At 48.1% G+C, this 19,480-nt stretch overlaps 1 protein-coding gene across 1 annotated transcript in view; it reads left to right on the top strand.

The window, feature by feature from the left end:
* The window catches only part of Wnt3a (Wnt family member 3A), a 47,118-nt gene that overhangs the window by 19,993 nt on the left and 7,645 nt on the right, over positions 1-19,480 (top strand). The window contains exon 3 of the mRNA XM_006997223.3: positions 17,980-18,245. Within this exon, the coding sequence (XP_006997285.1) occupies positions 17,980-18,245 (266 nt within the window). The remainder of the gene's footprint in view (positions 1-17,979; positions 18,246-19,480) is intronic.

The raw sequence follows: 19,480 nt of genomic DNA, 5'->3' as shown, positions 1-19,480 counted from the left end.
TTGTAGCTGCCTTGCTGGGTGTGAGCGTCTTTTCTAGAACTTTGCAGTTATATGTGTCCCCTTTTGAAAAATATCTCTTCAGTTCTTTTATTTGTGTTTTAATAGAGTTATTTGTATTTGGTTTGGGTTTTGGTTATTTGTAGGGTTTTTTAAACACAGTTTTGCTTTCTCTCTCTCTCTCTCTCTCTCTCTCTCTCTCTCTCTCTCTCTCTCTCTCTCTGTGTGTGTGTGTGTATTAATATTTATACCTTAACACATATGTGGAAGTCAGAAAATAGGGATTTGCTCTCTTTTCCTATGATGTGAGTCCCAGGGATTGAACTCAGATCATCAGGCTTGGTGACAAGCTCCTTTACCCACTGAACCATCTTGTTGACCCTAGTTATTTAGTTTTAAGAGTCCTTTATATATAATAGAAAGGATATAATATAAATACATATATAATATAAATAATATATAATATACAGGACTCATACATACATGTATACATATGCATATATTATATAATCACCAATCACCTCTCAACAGCCTTTCAGCAGGCAACACTACATTGCAAGCCCCTCATCCATTATATAACTTTCGAATATTTTCTCTCATTCTGTGGACTCTTTCTCTATCCTTGGCACTGGGTCTCATGAAGCCCAGGCTGGCCTTAAGTTCCTAATATTCTTGCCTCCACCTCTTGAGTGGAGATTAATAAGTATATGCTCCCATGTTTGGCTTTCTTTTCAACTCTCTTGAAGGTGTCCTTTGAGGCACAGAAATTTTTTAACAACAATTTTGGGGGGCTGGGGAGCTGGCCCAGTTGTTGAGAGCACTGGTTGCTCTTCGAGAGGACTTGGGTTCAATTCCCAGAACCCACATGGAGAGTCACAACCATCAGTAACTTCAATCTCATGGAATCCCACTCTCTTTTCGAGCCTCTAAACATGAAGACAAAACATGCATAGATAGAACATTTTTAAGTTGTTTTTTTTTTTTTTTAATTTTAGTGTGTAACATGTGTGTCTGTGTATGGGTTTGTGAACCTGTGGGAGGATGCCCTTAGAGGCCAGAACAGCGTTCAGATGCCCCTGAGCTGGAGTTACAGGCAGTTGTGAGCTGCCCAGTATGGATGCTGGGAACTGGACTTGGGTCCTCTGTGAGAGCAAAACATGCTGTCAGCTGCTGAGCTGCCTCTCCACCCTCCTATAAGAGTTCTAACTTGGATGGCAATTCCCCAACTCTTTCTTTGGCTTTTGATCTCCAAGAAAACTGCTGAACCTGAGGTCATGGGTGTTTGCTTTTTTTGTTTGTTTATTTGGTTTGGTTTTATGTTTTGTTTTGTTTTGCTTTGCTTTGCTTTGTTTTGTTTTGTTGAGAGAGGATTTCTCTGTGTAGCTCTGGCTGTCCTGGAACTCACTATGTAGACCAGGCTGGCCTGGAACTCACAGAGATCCACCTGCCTCTGCCTCCTGAGTGCTGGAATTAAAGGCATGTGCCACCACTATACTGGCTACAGAAGCTTGCTTTGCTTTTACTACATATTCTTGTAGTCTTATAGCTTTAAGGCAGAGGTGATGGCATGTGGCTTTATTCCCAGAACTTGGAAGGCAGTGATCTCTGTAAGTTCAGGAACATCCTTATCTATATAGTGAGTTCCAGGCCAGTCAGGGCTACTCAGTGAGATTCTATATTTAAAAAAAAAAAAAAAAAAAAAAGGTAGAGTCCTATAGCTTTAACTCTGACATTTAGGTCTATGATTTTGTTTTAATTTTTTTAAAAATTATTTATTTGATGTGCATGGGTATGCATGTATATTTGTGTACTCACAGAGGCGAGAAGATCCCCTGGGACTGGACTTACAGATGGTTGTGAGCTGTCATGTAGAGGCTGGAAATTGATCCCAGGTCCTCTGGGAGAGAAGCCAGTGTTCTTGAACACTGAACCATCTCTCCAGCCCTATTTGGTACTTTTTGAGTTAATTTTTTTATTTTATAATTTAATTTAATTTTACATATCAGCCACGGATTCCCTTGTTCTCCCCCGTCTCGTCCCCCCCCCCGAGTTAATTATTTTTATTTATTGTGTGAGAATGGGATCCAATTTCATTCTTTTCCACATGGAAATGCAGTTATTCAAACAGCATTTGCTGCAGAGAACGTTGTTCCCTCATGGTCTTGGTTCCTTCATCAAAAATCAACTGGCCCTATGTGCATGCATTTATGTATAAACTGTCTGCTCTGTTCCATTGGTCTGTATGTCCATCTTCATACCAGTGCCATGATGTTTCCATGTCTATAGATTTGCAGTGGTTTTTTGTTGTTGTTTTGTTTTGTTTTTTAACTCAAGATTGTTTCGGTTGTTTGAGGCCATTTATATTCCGTATGCATGTTAGGATCCACTTGTAACAGTTTTTTAGATTTATTCATTATTTTTGTGTATGAATATTTTTGCCTGCATGCATGTGTGTATCATGTTGTGGTCTTGGTGCCCACAGAAAAGAGAGCATCGAGTCCCCTAGAACTAGAATTATAAACAGTTGGGAGCTGCCATGTGATGCTGAGCACTGAACCGAGAGCTTCTGAAGGAACAGGCAGTCCTCTTAACTCCTAAGCCATCTCTCCAGCTCCCATGTATAAAAATGCTTAAGGATTTTAAGGATTGTGTAGGGCCTGGAGGAGGAGCGATACTGCCACACTAACAGTGTTAAGTCTCCTGATCCATGAACATGGGATACCTTCACTCATGGTCCCATTTCCCTTCAGTGACACGTGATAGTTTCCATCTATAAGTCTTGTACATTGCCTTTGAAATTGTTCCTAAGCATTTCGTCCATCTTTGTTCTATTGTAAATGACATTCTTTGCTTTCCTTTTTTTGTTTGTGCGTTTGATTTTGGTTTAGTTTTTCAAGACAGGGTTTCTCTGTGGAACAAAGCCCTGGCTGTCCTGGAACTTGCTTTGCAGACCAGTCTGTCCTCAAACCCACACTCAAAGAGATCCACCAGCCTTTGCCTGGTGAGTGCTGGAATTAAAGATGTGTGCCAATGGGGCTGGAGAGATGGCTCCATGGTTAAGAACACTGACTGCTCTTCCGGAGGACCTGGGTTCAGTTCTCAGTACCCACATGGCAGCTGACAACTGTCTATAACTCCAGTTTCCAGGGATCTGACCCTGGCAAAACACCAATGCACATAAAATAGAAATAAATAAATTTATAAATAAAATAAAGAAATAGAAAAAAAAGGATGTGTGCCACCACTGCCTAGCTCTTTCTTCTCTTTCTTAAAGTAAATTAATTTTATGTGTGTGTTTTGCTTGCACACATGTCTGTGCACCACAATCATGCCTGGTGCCAAGGAGGTCCCAAGAGGGCACCAAATCCTCTGGACCCGGAGTTGCAGACAGTTGTGAACTGCAGTGTGGGTGCTGGGAATTGGACCTCGGTCCTCTTCAAGAGCAACAAGTGCTCTTTACTGTCTCTCAGCCCCATCCTGCTTTTCTCGGTCTGTAGACCAGGCTTTTAATTCACAGAGATCCATGTGCCTCTGTCATCCACGAGCCCCCAGTTCACCATTGTTTGTCTGCTGTTGTGTTTGAACTGTTGGTTACTGGGAGGCAGCATGGAGCTGTGTGCTGTACAATTGACCAGCTGTTCCATGACCTGGCTGAAGTTGTTCATAGGCTCTGGCAGGTTCTTTTCCTGTTGATTCCTTGGATTGCTCTACACATGGGATGATTTTACCCTTTCCTCCCACTCCAGATGCTCTTTACTCCATTCCTTGCTTCCTTGGTCTGATGTCCAGAGTGAGCATCCCATTTTCTTAACCTTAGAGGGACTGCTTTCAGCCTGTTACCATAGACAGTGGTAACTGTGGATCTATCCAATTTTTTAATTTTGTAGAATCAGGAGCAAGAAATCTTTATACAAAGATAAGTAGATAAAATAAAGGTTTTTTTTTTTTTAAAAAAAAGAATTTATTTATTTATTGTATGCATATGGATGTTTTGCTTGCATGTATGACTATGTATCACATTCATGCAGAGCCTACAGCGGCCAGAAGAGGGCGCTGTATCCTTGGAGCTAGTGTTACATATGGTTGTGAGCTACCATGTGGGTGCTGGGAACAGAATTTGAGGCCTCTGGAAGAGCAACCAGTGCTCTTAATGGCTGAGACATCTCTCAAGCTCCTAAAGGGTCTTTTAATATGTGTGTGTGTGTGTGTGTGTGTGTGTGTGTGTGTGTGTGTGTGTGTGTGTGTTATTTGTGTGTCCACGTGTGTACAAGTGTTTGTACCAAAAGAGGTCATTGGAGTTACAGACAGTTGTGAGCTGCCATGTTGGTGTTGGATCCTCTGCAAGAGCAGTACATACTCTTACCTGCTGAACCGTCTTTCCAGTCCTGAGAGAAGTTTGTTTGTATAAAATAATCCATTCTTTTGATCTTTTGGAATTATGCCAAATATTCTATGACAATCTATTATGAAAAGGTTTTTAGATGGGCCAAGGTGGTACACATCTTTAATTCCAGTACTTGGGAGGCAGGAGCAGGTGGATCTTTGTGAGTTAGAGGCCAGCCTGGTCTACATAGCAAGTTCCAGGCCAGCCAGAGCTACACTGTGAGAGCTTGTCTCAAAAAAAAAAAAAAAAAAAAAGTTTTCTCAATTCATGAGCACACGACTCAGTTTCATTTTTAATTAATTTTGAGATATCACCTTCCTATGTTGCCCAGGCTTTTCTTGAATGCCCCAGTTCAGGCAATCCTGCTGCCTCAACCTTCCAAGTAGCTGAGGCTACAGGCATGAGCCACCCATTCATCTTCCTGCCTTACGCTTTATGGGAAACAGAACTGGAAGAAACCAGAGTTTCACAAGGGGCTGGAGCTAGTGGCGGTGCCCCTTTCTTGATTTCTAGGGCAAATTCTCCAGGGCTGAGCACATTCTAGAATGATCCAGAAATCTTCCAGAACCAGAGCTGGGACATGAGAGGCTCTCCAGTGGGTGTAGTATATATATATGGTAGTAACCCCTCATCGCACACTGGCGGTGCACACAGCCCGTGTGCATGGGATCTGCATCCTATGAGTGTGTTGGTGCTGCAAGACAAGGTGCTGGGGCCCGAGGGTATCTTGGAGGGCATCCCTGGGGAGATGGCACTTAGTCTGGACCATGAGGAACTTGCTTCTTTTCTCTTTCTTTAAGCATGCGTAGACAGTAGCTCCCAGGAGCTGTTTGAGAATTCAACATACCGTAGCGGGTTGAATCCTAAGACTTACCTGAGGCCAACATTGTGGTGCATGTTTTACAAGTCAGGAAACTGGGGCAAGAGAGGAGCTCATCAGCCTGGTCCCAAACTCTCCAGGCAGACAGTGGTGTGATCGCCCTGGGGAGGCCCAGGGGTGATAGGAGAAGGAACAGGAAGGCGGCAGAGCTCACCAGTGTGATTCTGGCATGGCAGGAGCCTGTGAGGAGAGTAGATACAGGGTGGAGGAGGGAGACAGGCTATCACCCCATCACACTCACACTGCTGGGTGAGGGCAGGGGAGCTGCAGGGTGCTGAGGGTGTCCCCAAGAGGCGCTCGAACAAACACACCAGGCTGTCTAGGGACAAGCAGCTGGTGCAGGTACCTGGTCCTGCCCTAGAGAGCAGACAGTCAGGTCAGCGTTCATTCGGGCCAAGGGCTGCACCTGCTCACATTCCTCAGAAGCCGCCTTCAGGATAGAGCCTAGGCTCTCTGGCTTCAGGATCCCATGCACTTTCCCCTGGCAGCACCTGAGGATTTCCTGCTGGAGCGCAGCCTGCACCCCTGCACCCCTCACCCCTGCACCCCTCACCCCTGCACCCCTCACCCCTGCCCCACCCTCTGCGAACGTGTCTTAGCCCCTCTCAGCTTTCTCCTTTCACTCTGTTCCCTCCACTCCCCCAAAGCCCCATCCTCCCCCTCCCATGTCCCTCTCCCCACGCCCCCCTCCCACGTCCCCCTCCTTGGTTCTTTTTCTCCTTCTTTTCTGGTGGCCAGGGGAGGAAGGAACCCTCCGTGTGCCCCCAGAAGGGCTGGCTCCAGAAGCCCTGTGCCCCCCCACCCCCTGCCTGCCCGCTGGCCTCAAAGTAATCAATCTGATTGGATTAGGGTCAGGGCAACCCTAATCATGTCAAAGGTTACCCTAGGCTTTGTGGCAGGGACCACAGGGGTGCCTGGCCACCCCTGCCGAGGTGGCCTCTGTTTAACATCTACCAGCCAGCCGTGAGGAGAGGAGCCGGCCTCTTGAATGCATGTGTGCATGTACGTGAGATTGTGCACCCATGTGTTGTATACAAATGTGCGTGCATGTGTTTTATATATACACGTGTGCATGAGTGTCTTAGGTGGGCACGTGCACTTGTGAATGTGTTTAGTGTGCATGTTAGTTAATATGTCTGCATGTGGGCCGTGCACGAGCTTGTGTCAGTATGTGTCTGTGTAGCTGTGCCTTTTACTTACATGAGTATGTGTGTGAATAGATGAATGTGTGTGCTGTGTATAAATGTGCGCGGGTGTGTGCACGTGCCAGTGTACATGTACATTTGTGCACCTGTGTGTGCATTCATGTGTATTGCATATATGCATGTAGATGTGTGAATGGGAGCTACAAATACACGTATGTGTGTGCTCCCATGCTTTGTATACGCACATGTGGGTACCCAAGTGTCTCTATGTGGGTGTGTGCATGTACACTGTGCGTACGTGTGTGCACTGAGCATGCATGTGTGAATGGGGGCTTGTGTGTACACATGGCAAAGGGTGTGCTCACATCTGACGCAGTACCATCCACCTTGTATCTGCCTCGCCTAAGATCCAGGTGCGCTGCATTGAACCTGAGGAAGCTCCAGCCCCCGATGCCGAGCTGGATTCTAGATTGCTCTGCACCTGAAGGTAGCAGGGAGCTACCTGCCTTGAATCAGGAAGCATTTGAAGAATTTTGAGTACAGGATGATTATGAACAGTTTATATGTCCCCGGGGGGGCAGGCCCTGGACACTTGGAGGCAGGAGATAGGTGACTCGCCTGCCTTGACCTCCGGCAGGGTGAAATGGGTGAAATGGTAAAAACTGGGCAGGGCCACCCTGTCCAGAGTCAGGGTTCACAGGATGAAGGTCAACAAAACAGCTGGTCGGGCTAGGAGACTAGTGGGTGGTGCAGAGGACGTGGGGGCCCAGAGTCCGGGAAGCAGGCTCTTAAACCACATGTGGCCTTGTAAGGGGACGGACTCTTTTGGCTGAGTGACACTTTTGCATCTAGGACATAAAGGAGCATGGCCTGGACCCTGGAGCCCACAGCCATGGGAACTGGGGTCTCCACCTGCCTGCATACTGAGATGGCCATGCCTAGGGGTCCTCAGAGGTTCCTGGGCCTAGGTGGCTTCCCTATGAAGGAAGGGCCTAATCTACCCACGGTTGCAGCTCTGTACCCCTAGTGGAAGTGGTCTCCACTGGTCCCTGATGGCTCCCAGGGAGCTTGCTGCCCATGCAGGCAACCCCCATTCGCTGTGAAGTCTTCATTTGGACCACACTGACCTGGACAGTGTCTCCAGCCTGAGCCTCTTACCCCGCCCTCCTGAGACACACCTCCAGGCCAGCCACACTCACACCACATAACGGCAGGACTTCTGTTGGGTCCCCAGGACCTCTGAAGTCAGAACAGGTGGCAGAGGTGGGCGCTTATGGACCTTAGACTCTCAGCGTCTGCTGGGTACTGAGATCCCTGCCCTTGGCCAACCCAAGGAGGAACTTACTTTCTTCCCAACTTACTCCGGGCTCCACTTGGGGTCTGAGCAGGGAACAGCAGCCTGGCCTCCTCCCCTCCCCCAGGCAAGCCCCCTTCCTGATGACTGGCCTCAGCATCGTGGCCCCTCAGGGGGTGGTCCTCCACCTCTCTGTGTGTGCTCAGCCTATGGAAGGACCAGCTCCAATGGGGCCAGCCCGCGAGACAACCGGAGCCTAGGGCTCTGGAGGGACAGAAAGGGCAGCTTTTTAGGGAAGCAGAGTCCCCAAATCCAGGTTGCGACCCCTGACCCCCCCCATCCGAAAGTGTTACCATTTACGATGCGTTGGGGGTAGGGGCTCCCCTGGCTCTGGGGGCCTCTCCGGTATATCATTAACTCTCCGCTGTGGGAGGGGGGACCCCGGCCGACATCCCACTGAGCTCGGCTCGGAGCACAATGTCCCTGCGAGGACGACAAGATTAAGCACAAGGGAAAAGTGAAAATGCTGTTGGCGATTCACACGCCCTTCGGGGTGTTGAATTAAAGCGTCTGAAAGAGGATTTCCCCTCGCGCCCGACGGCGCGGCGGGCAGCGCATACTTCCAGGTTGCTATGACTGGCCGGCGATCGCCTAATCACCGGCCAGGGGGAAATTCATATAAAATATCGCTGGCCATTGTGGGGCTAACGCGGCGTGACAGTGTGGCACAAAGCCGGATTCATCAGCCCCAGCAGGTCAGCCAGGCGCCCGGCCGCGCGGGCCCGGGCGGTGTCAGGGGCCGCGGCCACGGTGGGGCACCGGCGCATTCCGCTCTCAGGTGGCTCCGGGGCCTTTTGTGCCGCCGTGTGATTACCAAATGCCACCGCGACACCCCCTCCGGGCCGCTCGGCTCCTCGAGGCCAGGAAAAGGGCCTGGGGAAGGAGGGACGGTGGGCAACCTCGGAGGGGAGGCGCCAGGGCGGGGCCTGGGGCTGCACGGCTCCCCCTGTCTGCCCTCAGCCTGCTGTGCTGAACGCTGGAGGGGGAAGGGGTGCCCACCCACTGAATGTTCTGGAAGCACTTTCAGATATCAGGATGGGAATGGGAAGGATGGTTTGTCCTTCCTCAGGGTGACAGGAGACTGAAGCTCCCAAGCGAGTTGGTGCTCCCATGGCAAGCAGGCTCTGGCCAGTCTGAGCAAAAGACGGTGCCATAGTTGGGCTTCAAGGAGACTGGCCCTCTTCTTCCTTCTTCCCACCAGTGGGCAGGGGAGTGAGCTCTCATTTGGAGGCTGGAAATTAGGGGGACAGGGCACCCATCTGGAGGGAGGTGCCTGACACACTCAGGCTAGTCTCTGGAGGAGTGTGGTAGGTGTACCGTGCAGTGTGGCATAGATAAGGTTACCCCTCTGTCTCCTGGGATTCTATGATTCTAGCCTTGTGTAGGGTAGCTTCAACAGGGATAGCTGGCCCTAAACACATACATAGCATAACATACTATCCTAAACATATATGCACCAAACTTTGGTGCTCCCAATTTCATAAAAAATGTACTATTGGATTTGGAGACACAGACTAACATCAACCCATTAATAGTAGGTGCTTTCAGTAAACACACACACACACACACACACACACACACACACACACACACTGTGACACAGGATGACTTTAAACTGATCCTCCTGTTTCTCCCTTCCAACTGCGGGGGTTATGAATGAGGGCTGGAGAGATGGCTCAGCGGCTAAGAACAGCAATTGCTCTTCCAGAGGCCCCGGGTTCAATTCCCAGCACCCAAGCGGCAGCTCACAATTGTAACTCCAGTTCCAGGGGCCCCAACACCCTCATATAGACACGCGCATGCAGGCCAAACACCAATGCACATAAAACTAAAATAAGTAAAATAAAAAAAAAATGCACCACCGTGCTCAGCTCATACCTGGCTCTTGAGACAGACACCTTGCAGATGACTCATCTCGAATTTCTAGTTCTGAGCCTAGTTAGTGCTCATTATGGACTCTCATATTCTGGATAGTTGGGTGGTTGGGCAAATGGGTGGTAGGTGGCTGGAGGAATAGAGGATAATGGATGGGTGGATAGATGAATGAATGGTGGGTGGATAATGAGTAGATGATAGGTGGATAGTAGACAGATAACTGAATTATTTGGTGGAGGATGGATGGATGATAAATAATGAAATAGGTGAATGGAAATGAAGGAAACCTAGATAAGTGATACTTTGCTTAAACCCAGTAAGACCATGGCAAGGCTAGTCTCTGAGATTGTTTCTTCGAGGAGAATTGGGATCTGGCTGAAGAGACACTGACCTCAATTCCTAACCCTCCCACCTCAGCCTTCCTGGAATTACAGGCATGACCCGTGACACCTGGCTTGGAATTTGCTTCTCTTGTAGAACAATTCCTTCAGGGTCTGAAGACAGTAGGAATCTCTAGCCCCCAAAACACATTTCAGCTCTGCCCCAGATGACCCCCCCAGATCGGCAGCACTTGTCTGTAAGAGTCCTGGCTCAGTAGCCTGTGGGTACCCACCTCTTCTTCATCTGGCTACTGCCTGAACAGATTCACTTGTTTTCAGGAGTGAGGTACACTTTCCTCACCTGGAAGCCTTTACCTTTATGCTGGCCACCTCTGCTGAGTCAACAGAAACTGAAACCTCTGACAGAGGCCCTGCTGTGCAGAGAACTCTGCTGTGATGACTGGGCCACTGTGTCGTCCCCAGGGATCTTGGGAGAGCCCTGTTCCCATTCACTCTCTGCAAGGCAGATAGCTCTGGAGCAGTGGTTCATTCACAGTGTTTTTTCTAAAACCCTGTAGGAATCCAGTGAAAGTAATGGATTTTCTCTCTGTTCCCAAGATCCTTGAAATTATGGGCATACTGTATTCATCAAAACTGTGATCTTGCCAGGCATGGTGGCAAACACCTTTAATACCAGCACTTGGAAGGCAGAGGCAGGCAGATCTCTGAGTTCAAGGCCAGCCTGGTTATACAGTGAGTTCCAGGACAGCTAGGGCTGTTACACCGAGAAACCCTGTCTTGAAAAACAAAGCAAAAACAAACAAACAAACAGACAGACAGATCTATCATAAAAGCCAGCCTGACTTGATGACCCACTTTGTGCCTCCATGTCCCTTGAGATCCACCTTCCTTTCCCTTCTTCACTGCCAAGGTCACTATTTTGTAGGAAGGACCTTTGTCTGGCTTTAGCAGTTGCCTCCCAACCGTCAAGTGGTTTATAGCAAGAAAATCTAGAAGACAATATAGTACTTCTTGGGAGAAGGTAGAAGGTATCTATCTATTCAGTGCTAGGAATGTAAACTCCATCCCTTGCTTAAGGTGGTGTCTACCAGATGGGTGTGGTGGTGCGCTTCTATAATCCAAGTGCACAAGAGGAAGTCAGGAGGATCACAGATTCCAGGCTAGCCTGAGCTGTGAAAACCTGTATCAAAAAAAAAAAAAAAAAAAAAAAAATTCTGGGTGATGGTGGCGCACACCTTTAATCCCAACACTCTGGAGGCAGAGGCAGGTGGATCTCTGTGAGCTCAAGGCCAGTCTGGTCTACAGAGTGAGTTCCAGGACAGCCAAGGCTACACAGAACAACCCTGTCTCAAAAAATCCCAAAACAAACAAACAAAAGGTGTGTGCCAGATTTCTCCAACATAGAGCCAAACATTTCCCCTCATAATTAACTGACCAGTATCTGCGGGGAGCTACTTAAAACTCCGTGGCTGCAGCTATCATTCAGCCTTCTTGGCCATGACGTACATTCATCTGGCCTGTGGGCTTGCAGCCTACAGCTTCTCTCCGGGCCTCCCAAATGGAGTTTTTGGACCTGTCTGTAGAAGCTTCTGGTCTTTATTTCTTCCCCGGCCAGTTGAAAGTCAGCTCCAGAGCCTGCCCTGTCCTGACTTGATCAGCAGCCTCCCTCACCTCCTCATTTGACACTAAGGGAAACTGAGGCTCGGTGGAAAGGGGGCACTTTCCAGCTTGCTGGTGACAGAGCTGAGGAAGAATGAACTATTCTCCACTTCAAGTTGAAGCTCTGTGCGGCTCTCTCCTTCTCCTGAGCGCCCTTCCCCTCAAGTGTGTCTACCAGCTCCGGGCTGTTTGCTTGGGTCCTGATAAGCAAGGGAGCCTGAAGCCCTTGTTCTGGGCAGGGCCAGGGCAAGGCCCAGAGTGCTGGCCCCTTATCTTTTAGAGCCAAGAAGGGAGGGGGAGGGGCACTGGGGTGACACTTGGGCTGGATAAGGTAACCCAGGGCTGCTTCGAGACTTGGAATGTGAGGGTGCCGAGAAGTAGAATTCTGAGTAGCACCCAAGAGAAGGTAGCTCACGGCCCCTAGCCCCAGACTCAGGTTCTGTGCAGAAAGACAGGGAGTAAAGTCTTTGAGGCACCAGGAGTGGCTTGGCTCCTTCAAAGACAAAACAGGCACTGGAGATGCAGCCCAGGTGGTAGAGTCTTTGCCTAGCATGGACAAATCCCTCGGTTCCATTTCTAGCACTACTTAAAACTAGGTGTGGTAGCTCACAGCTGTAATTCCAGCACCTGTGGAGTTCAGGGTCATCCTAGGCTACACAGTAAGCTGCAGGCAAGCCAGTCTCTGCCTAAAAAAAGAAATAGAAAAAAATAAGGATAGGGCTAAGTGGAGGGCAGGAGGGTGAGTGGGTGTGTCTAGCAAGGCTCGTGTTTACTCCCAGGCACCTCAGCTCCAGGCCATCCCCGGACTGAACGTTTGTATTCGGAGAGGAAAACAGGGTGGAGGGCTCTTCAAGAATGCTAGGGCTGGGGTGGTGGTGGCGCATGACTTTAATCCCAAGACTCGGGAGGCAGAGGCAGGTGGATCTCTGAGAGTTCTGAGGCCAGCCCGGTCTACAGAGTGAGTTCCAGGACAGCCAGAGCTGTTGCACAGAGAAACCCTGTCTCGAAAACCACACCCCCACCCCCACCCCGACCCCACCCTTGCCCAAAGAAAATGTTAGGAAAGAGTGGAGTGTCTTGTTCTGGTTCCATTCAAGAACACACAGTGCAGAAGAGTCTCAGCTGGGCTCTGCCTCCCCGCGGTAGACTTATTGCCCCAGCCCAGGACTTCTGCCCTTTCCCCTGATACCACAGCTATGGAAGGGGTAACTTGTGTTCTGGAATGGAAATAAACAGTGGACCAGATACAGACCCTGCCCTTGGGAAGGATCTGGGCTGGAAATGAATTCTAGCAGACTTAATTCCTGTGGAGGACTAGCCACAGCTGGCATGTCAGGGAGCCAGAGGCCACATGTTGGGTGGACAGTGCCCAGGACCTTGGCTGCCACGCTGCAGAGCAGGACAGGGGCAGCTTTCGTCCAGGGAAGAACAAGACTGACTATGGCTAGAGGCCAGTGAGTGACTGAGAAAAGGAACACAAGGCCAGCAGCGAGGAAGCTTTAAATAACTCTAGGAGGGCCCTACATCACACTGGCATGGGGCAGGGAGCTGGGCAGCTGTGTGCGTGACTAGTGGAGGCAGCTGAAGGCTGAGTGCCAGTCCATTTGGGGGCTTCTCTGTGGTTCTGGTAGAAGATGGACTCTGTGCCCATATTCTAGTGTCCAGAGTGGCTGTTTCTGGCCAGCCGGCTTCCTCTGGGAAGTAGTGGGAAGAGGCTGGGCTCCTAGGTGGCTGCAGTAGCTCTCCAGGCTCCGACAATGCCCCAGGTTAGGGACAGAACAGCTGGAGTCTGCAGAGGTGCCAGCCCACAGAGAAAGCCAGCGGTTCCAAGAGGTCTTGGCCAGCCTGCTAGAGGTACCACAGCTCACACTGTGTTCTTAGTATGAAAGGAAATGTGAGTTCTTCGATCTCTGTGTGGATGCATGCTTAACTTTGTGGGCAAGTCTGAGTGTGTGTGTAGTTGTGCGCAGTTCCTCTGTCGCTGCCTATTTGGGCTTTGGGACACACAGAGCTCCACGAGTTTAACCTCTTAGCTATGGCTTGTGGAAGCATGAGAAGTCGTTACCCGTTTGTCTCCCAGAATGACAGTCCCCCGTGTATGGAGGAAGAGTTGGGGACAACTCTCTGTGAAGAGTCTCATAATCTCAAGAGGTGATTGGAAGTTTCTATCCAGGAGCTCAGCAACACCACCCCACTTCTAATAGAGGGTCCCCAGTCCAAGAGAGCCTGTGTGTAGCTCCCCCTGCAGGCCTGTGGAGCTTTCAGTCTGGAATGGCTTCTAGCTAGGTTTGTAAACCTGTTCTAGTCAACATGTCTGATGCATGTCCCTCTTGCTCAGAGCACTATGTTTATCATATAGCAAGTACTCGCGCACACCTATATCTGGTGTCATGTAGAGGAGAGAATGCCTTCTCTCAGTAAGCAACTCTTATTCACTGTCGGGGGAGGTGCAAATTAATATAACCATTATAGAAATCTGTTTGGGGATTCTCAAACAATTAAAACTAGAACTATCATATGACTCCACTGTTTCTCTCATGGACCATGGACATATACCCAGAGAACTCCAAACTACCATGAGGATATTTGCACCCCAGACGTTTATTGCTGCTTAATCACTATAGCAAAGAATTATTAGCCTAATTGTCTATCAACAGATGAATGGATAATGAAATTTTTGTGTGTATATAGAAAATGGAATACTATTCACCTCTGTTTTGGGTTTTTTTTTCTGCCTTTTTAGTCAATATGATCTGATTGATCATTTCAAGATCCATTTGTGTGATTTGTCCTCTCAATCTGAGGCCCCTGGTCCAGACCTGCAGCGGATGCCTGCAGTCAGGGATAGCACCAAAATCTAGACTGTTGTTTTTCCTGTATATGCACACCTGTGATAAAGCTTCATATACATTAGACACAGTAAGATTTAATGGCCATCCAAACAGAACAGCTCCAGCATAGCTGTGGTGGTTTACGTCTCTCTCATTGATAAGTTTTCTTTTTGAGCTGTTGGGCTACATGTTTTCATAGCTGGGTGATAACAAAGCTAGTGTGAGTGTCTTCTCTCCTCCTCCTTCTGAGTTCCACCGTGGATTTTTTCTTACCAGTCTTTACAACTTCAGCATGTGATTGCTCTTTCCTTTTATTAAGTTGAGAGTTTTCTCTTACTCTGTGGCTTCCCTTGGGCAGATTGCCAGTTTCACCACTCAATTTCAGAGCCACCGTTAGGTAAAACAAGAGTGACTTTAGCCACAAGCGTTGTGACGTTGAACCTGGCAACTGTCTGTCTGATCTCCAGGCAACCACTGAGAGACTATTCTGTGATATATATATATATATATATATATATACACACAACATGGATACTTTGCACAATGGTTAGGTATGTCTATGTAAGGAACAGCACAAGACAGTGTGAGATTTCACCACACTGCTCAGAACAATATGCAATTTAAAAACTTGGTTTTTTTTTTTGTGTGTGTGGAATTTCCCTTGTGTATGTGGTGCTGGGGTTGGAAACTATGGCCTCTCAAATGCTAGCCAAGCAGCCTTCCACGAGCTCTCTCTCTAGGCCCCCAAATGTTCCATTTAATGTTTTCAAATTGTGACAAGCTATGGGTAACTGAAGCCTCTGATAAGGCCCTGTGTTGCCAAACTGACTCTCACATGATGGACATTTTCCTTCCACCCTCCTCCTGTGCAAGGCTGGGTTTTCTTCACTCTCCTGACTGGTCCCGTGCTTGCATGAGATAGCACCCTATTGGTTTGCGTTGCACTCTGACACGTGGTACTGAACACCAGGCTGTGTACTTCGGAACCCTAGTGTATTACCCAGGATTCTCTAGAAAAACACAAGTGACAGAGTGAGTCTCTCTCTATTAAAATGGGATTTATTAGAGTGGCTTACAGGCTATGGTCTGGCTAGTACAGTGACTGTCTTCCAACAGAAAGTCCAAGAATCCAATAGTTGGCTGGATGTCTCAGCTGGTCTTCAGTATACATAAGAATCCCAAAGAAGTCAGCTCTAACCCCAGTGAAGAAATGGACTTGCCAACGAGAGAACAAGCAGGCAAAAAAGTGAAGCTTTCTTCCGTGTCCTTTATATAGGCTGCCACCAGGTGAAGCCCAGATTTAAGTGTGTTTTCTGACCTTAAATGAGCCAATCAAGAAAAATCCCAGGCCATGGTGGCATACACCATTAATCTCATCACCCAGGGAGCAGAGGCAGGCAGATTTCTGTGCATTCTAGGACAGCTTGGTCTACACAGTGAGTTCCAGGACAGCCAGGGCTATGCAGAGAGACTTTGTCTTACAAAAAAAAAAAAAAAAAAAAAAAGCCAGGCAGTCGTGGTGCGTGCCTTTTATCCCAGCACTCAGGAGGCAGATAGATCTCTGAGTTCAAGGCCAGCCTGCTATACAGAGCAAATTCCAGGGCAGGCAGCCAGGGGTACACAGAGGAACCCTGACTTGAAAAACAAATAAAAAAATTCCCTCACAGGTGTATCCAGCAGATTCAGCTTTAGTTAATTCCAGATATAGCCAAGTTGATAACCAAGAAGAGCTGTCCTATTTGGTCTAGAACTCAAAGCAATCTTCCTGCCTCAGTCTTCCAAGTACAGGCATTACAGGTGTGTAGTGAGTTCTGGTTTAAAAATCTTTTATTACCTTTTATGTTTTTATTTTCAATATTAATTTATAGTGTTAAAGATTTAATTTTTCTTGTGCTGAGATAGGGCCTCATGTAGCCCAGGTTAGCCTTGAACTGTCTGTGTGTGAGAGAGGTCTCATGTAGCCCAGGCTAGCCTTGAACTGTCTGAGGCTAAGGCTGAACCTGAAGCTTCTGCTTCTCGGTTTCTACCTCTGGAGTGATCGGGATTCTGTTATAGGCCTGTGCACCTTCACCATCTCATTCCAGCCAGGACTGGGGCTTGATCCCAGGTTCCGTTGGCATGCCAACCTGGTTCTCTACCCACTGAGCTACATCTGTAGCACATTATATTTTATTTTATTTATCTGTTTTTTTTAAGTCTCTCATGTCTCGTGTAGCCCAAGCTAGCCTCTATGACCTTGAATTTTTTAATCTTCCTGCTTCCCCCTCCCTGATGCTAGAATTACAGAGTACACAACTATTCCCAGTTTATGTGGTACTAGGGATAAGATCCTAGGGCTCTGTGCATGCTAAGCAAGCACTCTACCAACTGAGCTACAGCCCTAGCTCCTATTTATTTTTATTACATTTTAGTATGTATTTAACGTGCTGTGTGATATTTCAGTATAGGATCATATTAAAAATGATCCAATCAGGGTTCTTAGCATGCTCATTGAGAATGTTCAGAATCCCTTTTAAGCTATATTTTTAAAATACAATCCATTTTCCACTGCCCTCATACTACTGGTCAGCAGCATACCAGAGCCTTTTCCTCCTCTTTAACTGGAATTTGGACCCAGTGATCAGCCTCTCCCCTTCCTGGCCTCTGGTAGCTAGCCTACTCTGCTTCCTGCTGTGAAATGAAGGCTTTTAGATTCCACACCTGTCTTTCCGTGTCTGGCTCATTCACTTCATATAATGTTCTCTGGGTTTGTCAGTCTTGTTGCAAGTGGCAGAATCTCATTTGTGACTAAATAACATCTCATTGTGCACACTATGGAGCTATCATAAGCTATCACTACAAAAACCATCCAGTGCTGGCATAAAACGACAGACACAGGAAGTAAAGCCACATATTTACACCAAATTGTTTTTCAGCAAAATGTATGAAGAACATACATTCGAGAAAGAACAATCCCTTTGATAAATGGTGCTAGGAAGTTGGATATCAATATCCACTCATGGAAGAATGGAACCAGACCCTTACCTTCTACACACAAACACCAACTCAGTGTAAGACCTGAAATTACCGTAAAACAAACAAAACAAAAAACAAAACTAAGGGCTGGGCCTGGTGATGATGCCTTTGATGCCTTTAATCCCAGCACTTAGAAGGCAGAGGCAAGCATATCTCTGTGAGTTTGAGGCCAGTCTGGTCTACTTAGAGCATTTCAGGCCAGCCAAAGCGCTATAGTAAAACCCTACCTTAACATAACCCTGACGCAGGCATGTATGCACTTACACACACACACACACACACACACACACACACACACACACACACACACACACACACACACACAGTTTGGGGCATTGGTGATTAGGGCCAATATTCTTCAGAAGACCCCTAGAAGCACAATGGTAGATCCTGTGTGTACTGAGTTCTCCTTTCTCAGGCCTGGTTTTTGGATTCCTGCCTTTTGGACTGCAGCTCTCCTCACCTGGCCTCCATAACCCTCATCTCCTTCCTCTGCAGCCACCCGGGAGTCAGCCTTTGTCCACGCCATTGCCTCTGCTGGAGTGGCCTTTGCAGTGACGCGCTCCTGTGCAGAAGGCTCAGCCGCCATCTGTGGGTGCAGCAGCCGCCTCCAGGGCTCCCCGGGAGAGGGCTGGAAGTGGGGCGGCTGCAGTGAGGACATTGAATTTGGCGGAATGGTGTCTCGGGAGTTTGCTGATGCCAGGGAGAACCGGCCAGATGCCCGCTCTGCCATGAACCGTCACAACAACGAGGCTGGGCGCCAGGTATGTACACAGAACCCCAGGGTTCCAAAGCAGGAGCTGCTTTTTCACTGGGGTGCCCAGAGGGGCAGAACAGGGTAGAGGAGGGCTGCTTTTGGTGACCAGGCTGCAGGGCTGCTTTCCTTCTACCAAGGGACCCCGTGACACTACTCAGCTGTACCTCAAGTGTCCACTGTGTTCCCAGAGGATGCCAAGCTCACCTGTGGACTTAGGGTCCCTGGGAAGGAGACAAGTGAAGGGAGGTAGCCATAGGGCATGTAGTGTCCGAGGGTTCTGGATACATAAAAGGACAAGGCATGAAAGGTAAAAAAAAATAGAGGGGAGAAGCAGATGAATGGATGGGTTGATATAGTAGATATAGATTGAATTGAGATAGAGAATTATAGTGCAGAGACGATACAGGCTATTGGCTATTGAGACAGATAGAGGGAGGGAGAGAGGGAGACAGAGAGAGAGAGAGAAAATATGTTATCAAAGGAATGTGAGAATCTGGAACAGAACAGGGAAATATAACAGAGCATTGTTGAAGATCTCTTCCTCTGGCTATACCTAGGTATAGCCTTTTATTTATCTTCTTCTGGGTATCCCTGGACTTCAGGGGCTGATGCTGAGATTTCAGGAGAAGGGGAAGGTCTGAACTTTCATACATAGACAAGTTTCACTGCAGCTGCTTATCCTCAGACATGCTTAGTGCCCCTCACATACAGCCCGGCTTCCCTCCTCAGAGCACGAGTGTCCAGATAGGTAGTGCTCAGCGGTATAGCAGAGCCAAGAACTGAGTCATCCACTGAAGAGGGACCTCGCACCACCCAGGAATGGCTGTCAGCTATCTTGAGAAACAGAGCTGACGATGGAGGTGAAAACAGAGACATTTCTTGAAAGTGTATTTTACAGGCGTTTTAAACTGGGTATGGTGGTGCAGGCCTGTAATCCCAACACTCAGTGGAGGCAAGACAGGAGGATTAGACATTCAAGGTCAACTTCTATTGCATAATGTTTAAGGCCAGCCTTGTACATGAGACCCTGTCTCCAAAAGCAAGCAAGTCAGCGAGCAAGTATTTCATAATTGCTGGCTCCTCTGCACAGCTCCTGTGGCCAGGCACCTGCCTGCCCTTCACTGTAGCAGACATTTGGAGATGCCAAGCATGCCTGAGGACAAGTTATCACAGTGAAACTTAACTCTGTACATCAGTAACTTCAGATCCTCAGACCTTCCACCTCTTCCTAACGCTCAACAC

The sequence above is a fragment of the Peromyscus maniculatus genome, chromosome 8 (genome assembly GCF_049852395.1).
Source record: "Peromyscus maniculatus bairdii isolate BWxNUB_F1_BW_parent chromosome 8, HU_Pman_BW_mat_3.1, whole genome shotgun sequence".
Taxonomy (NCBI): Eukaryota; Metazoa; Chordata; class Mammalia; order Rodentia; family Cricetidae; genus Peromyscus; species Peromyscus maniculatus.
The sequence above is the reverse complement of the archived record's forward strand: the minus strand, read 5'-3'. Positions and strand labels throughout refer to the sequence as shown.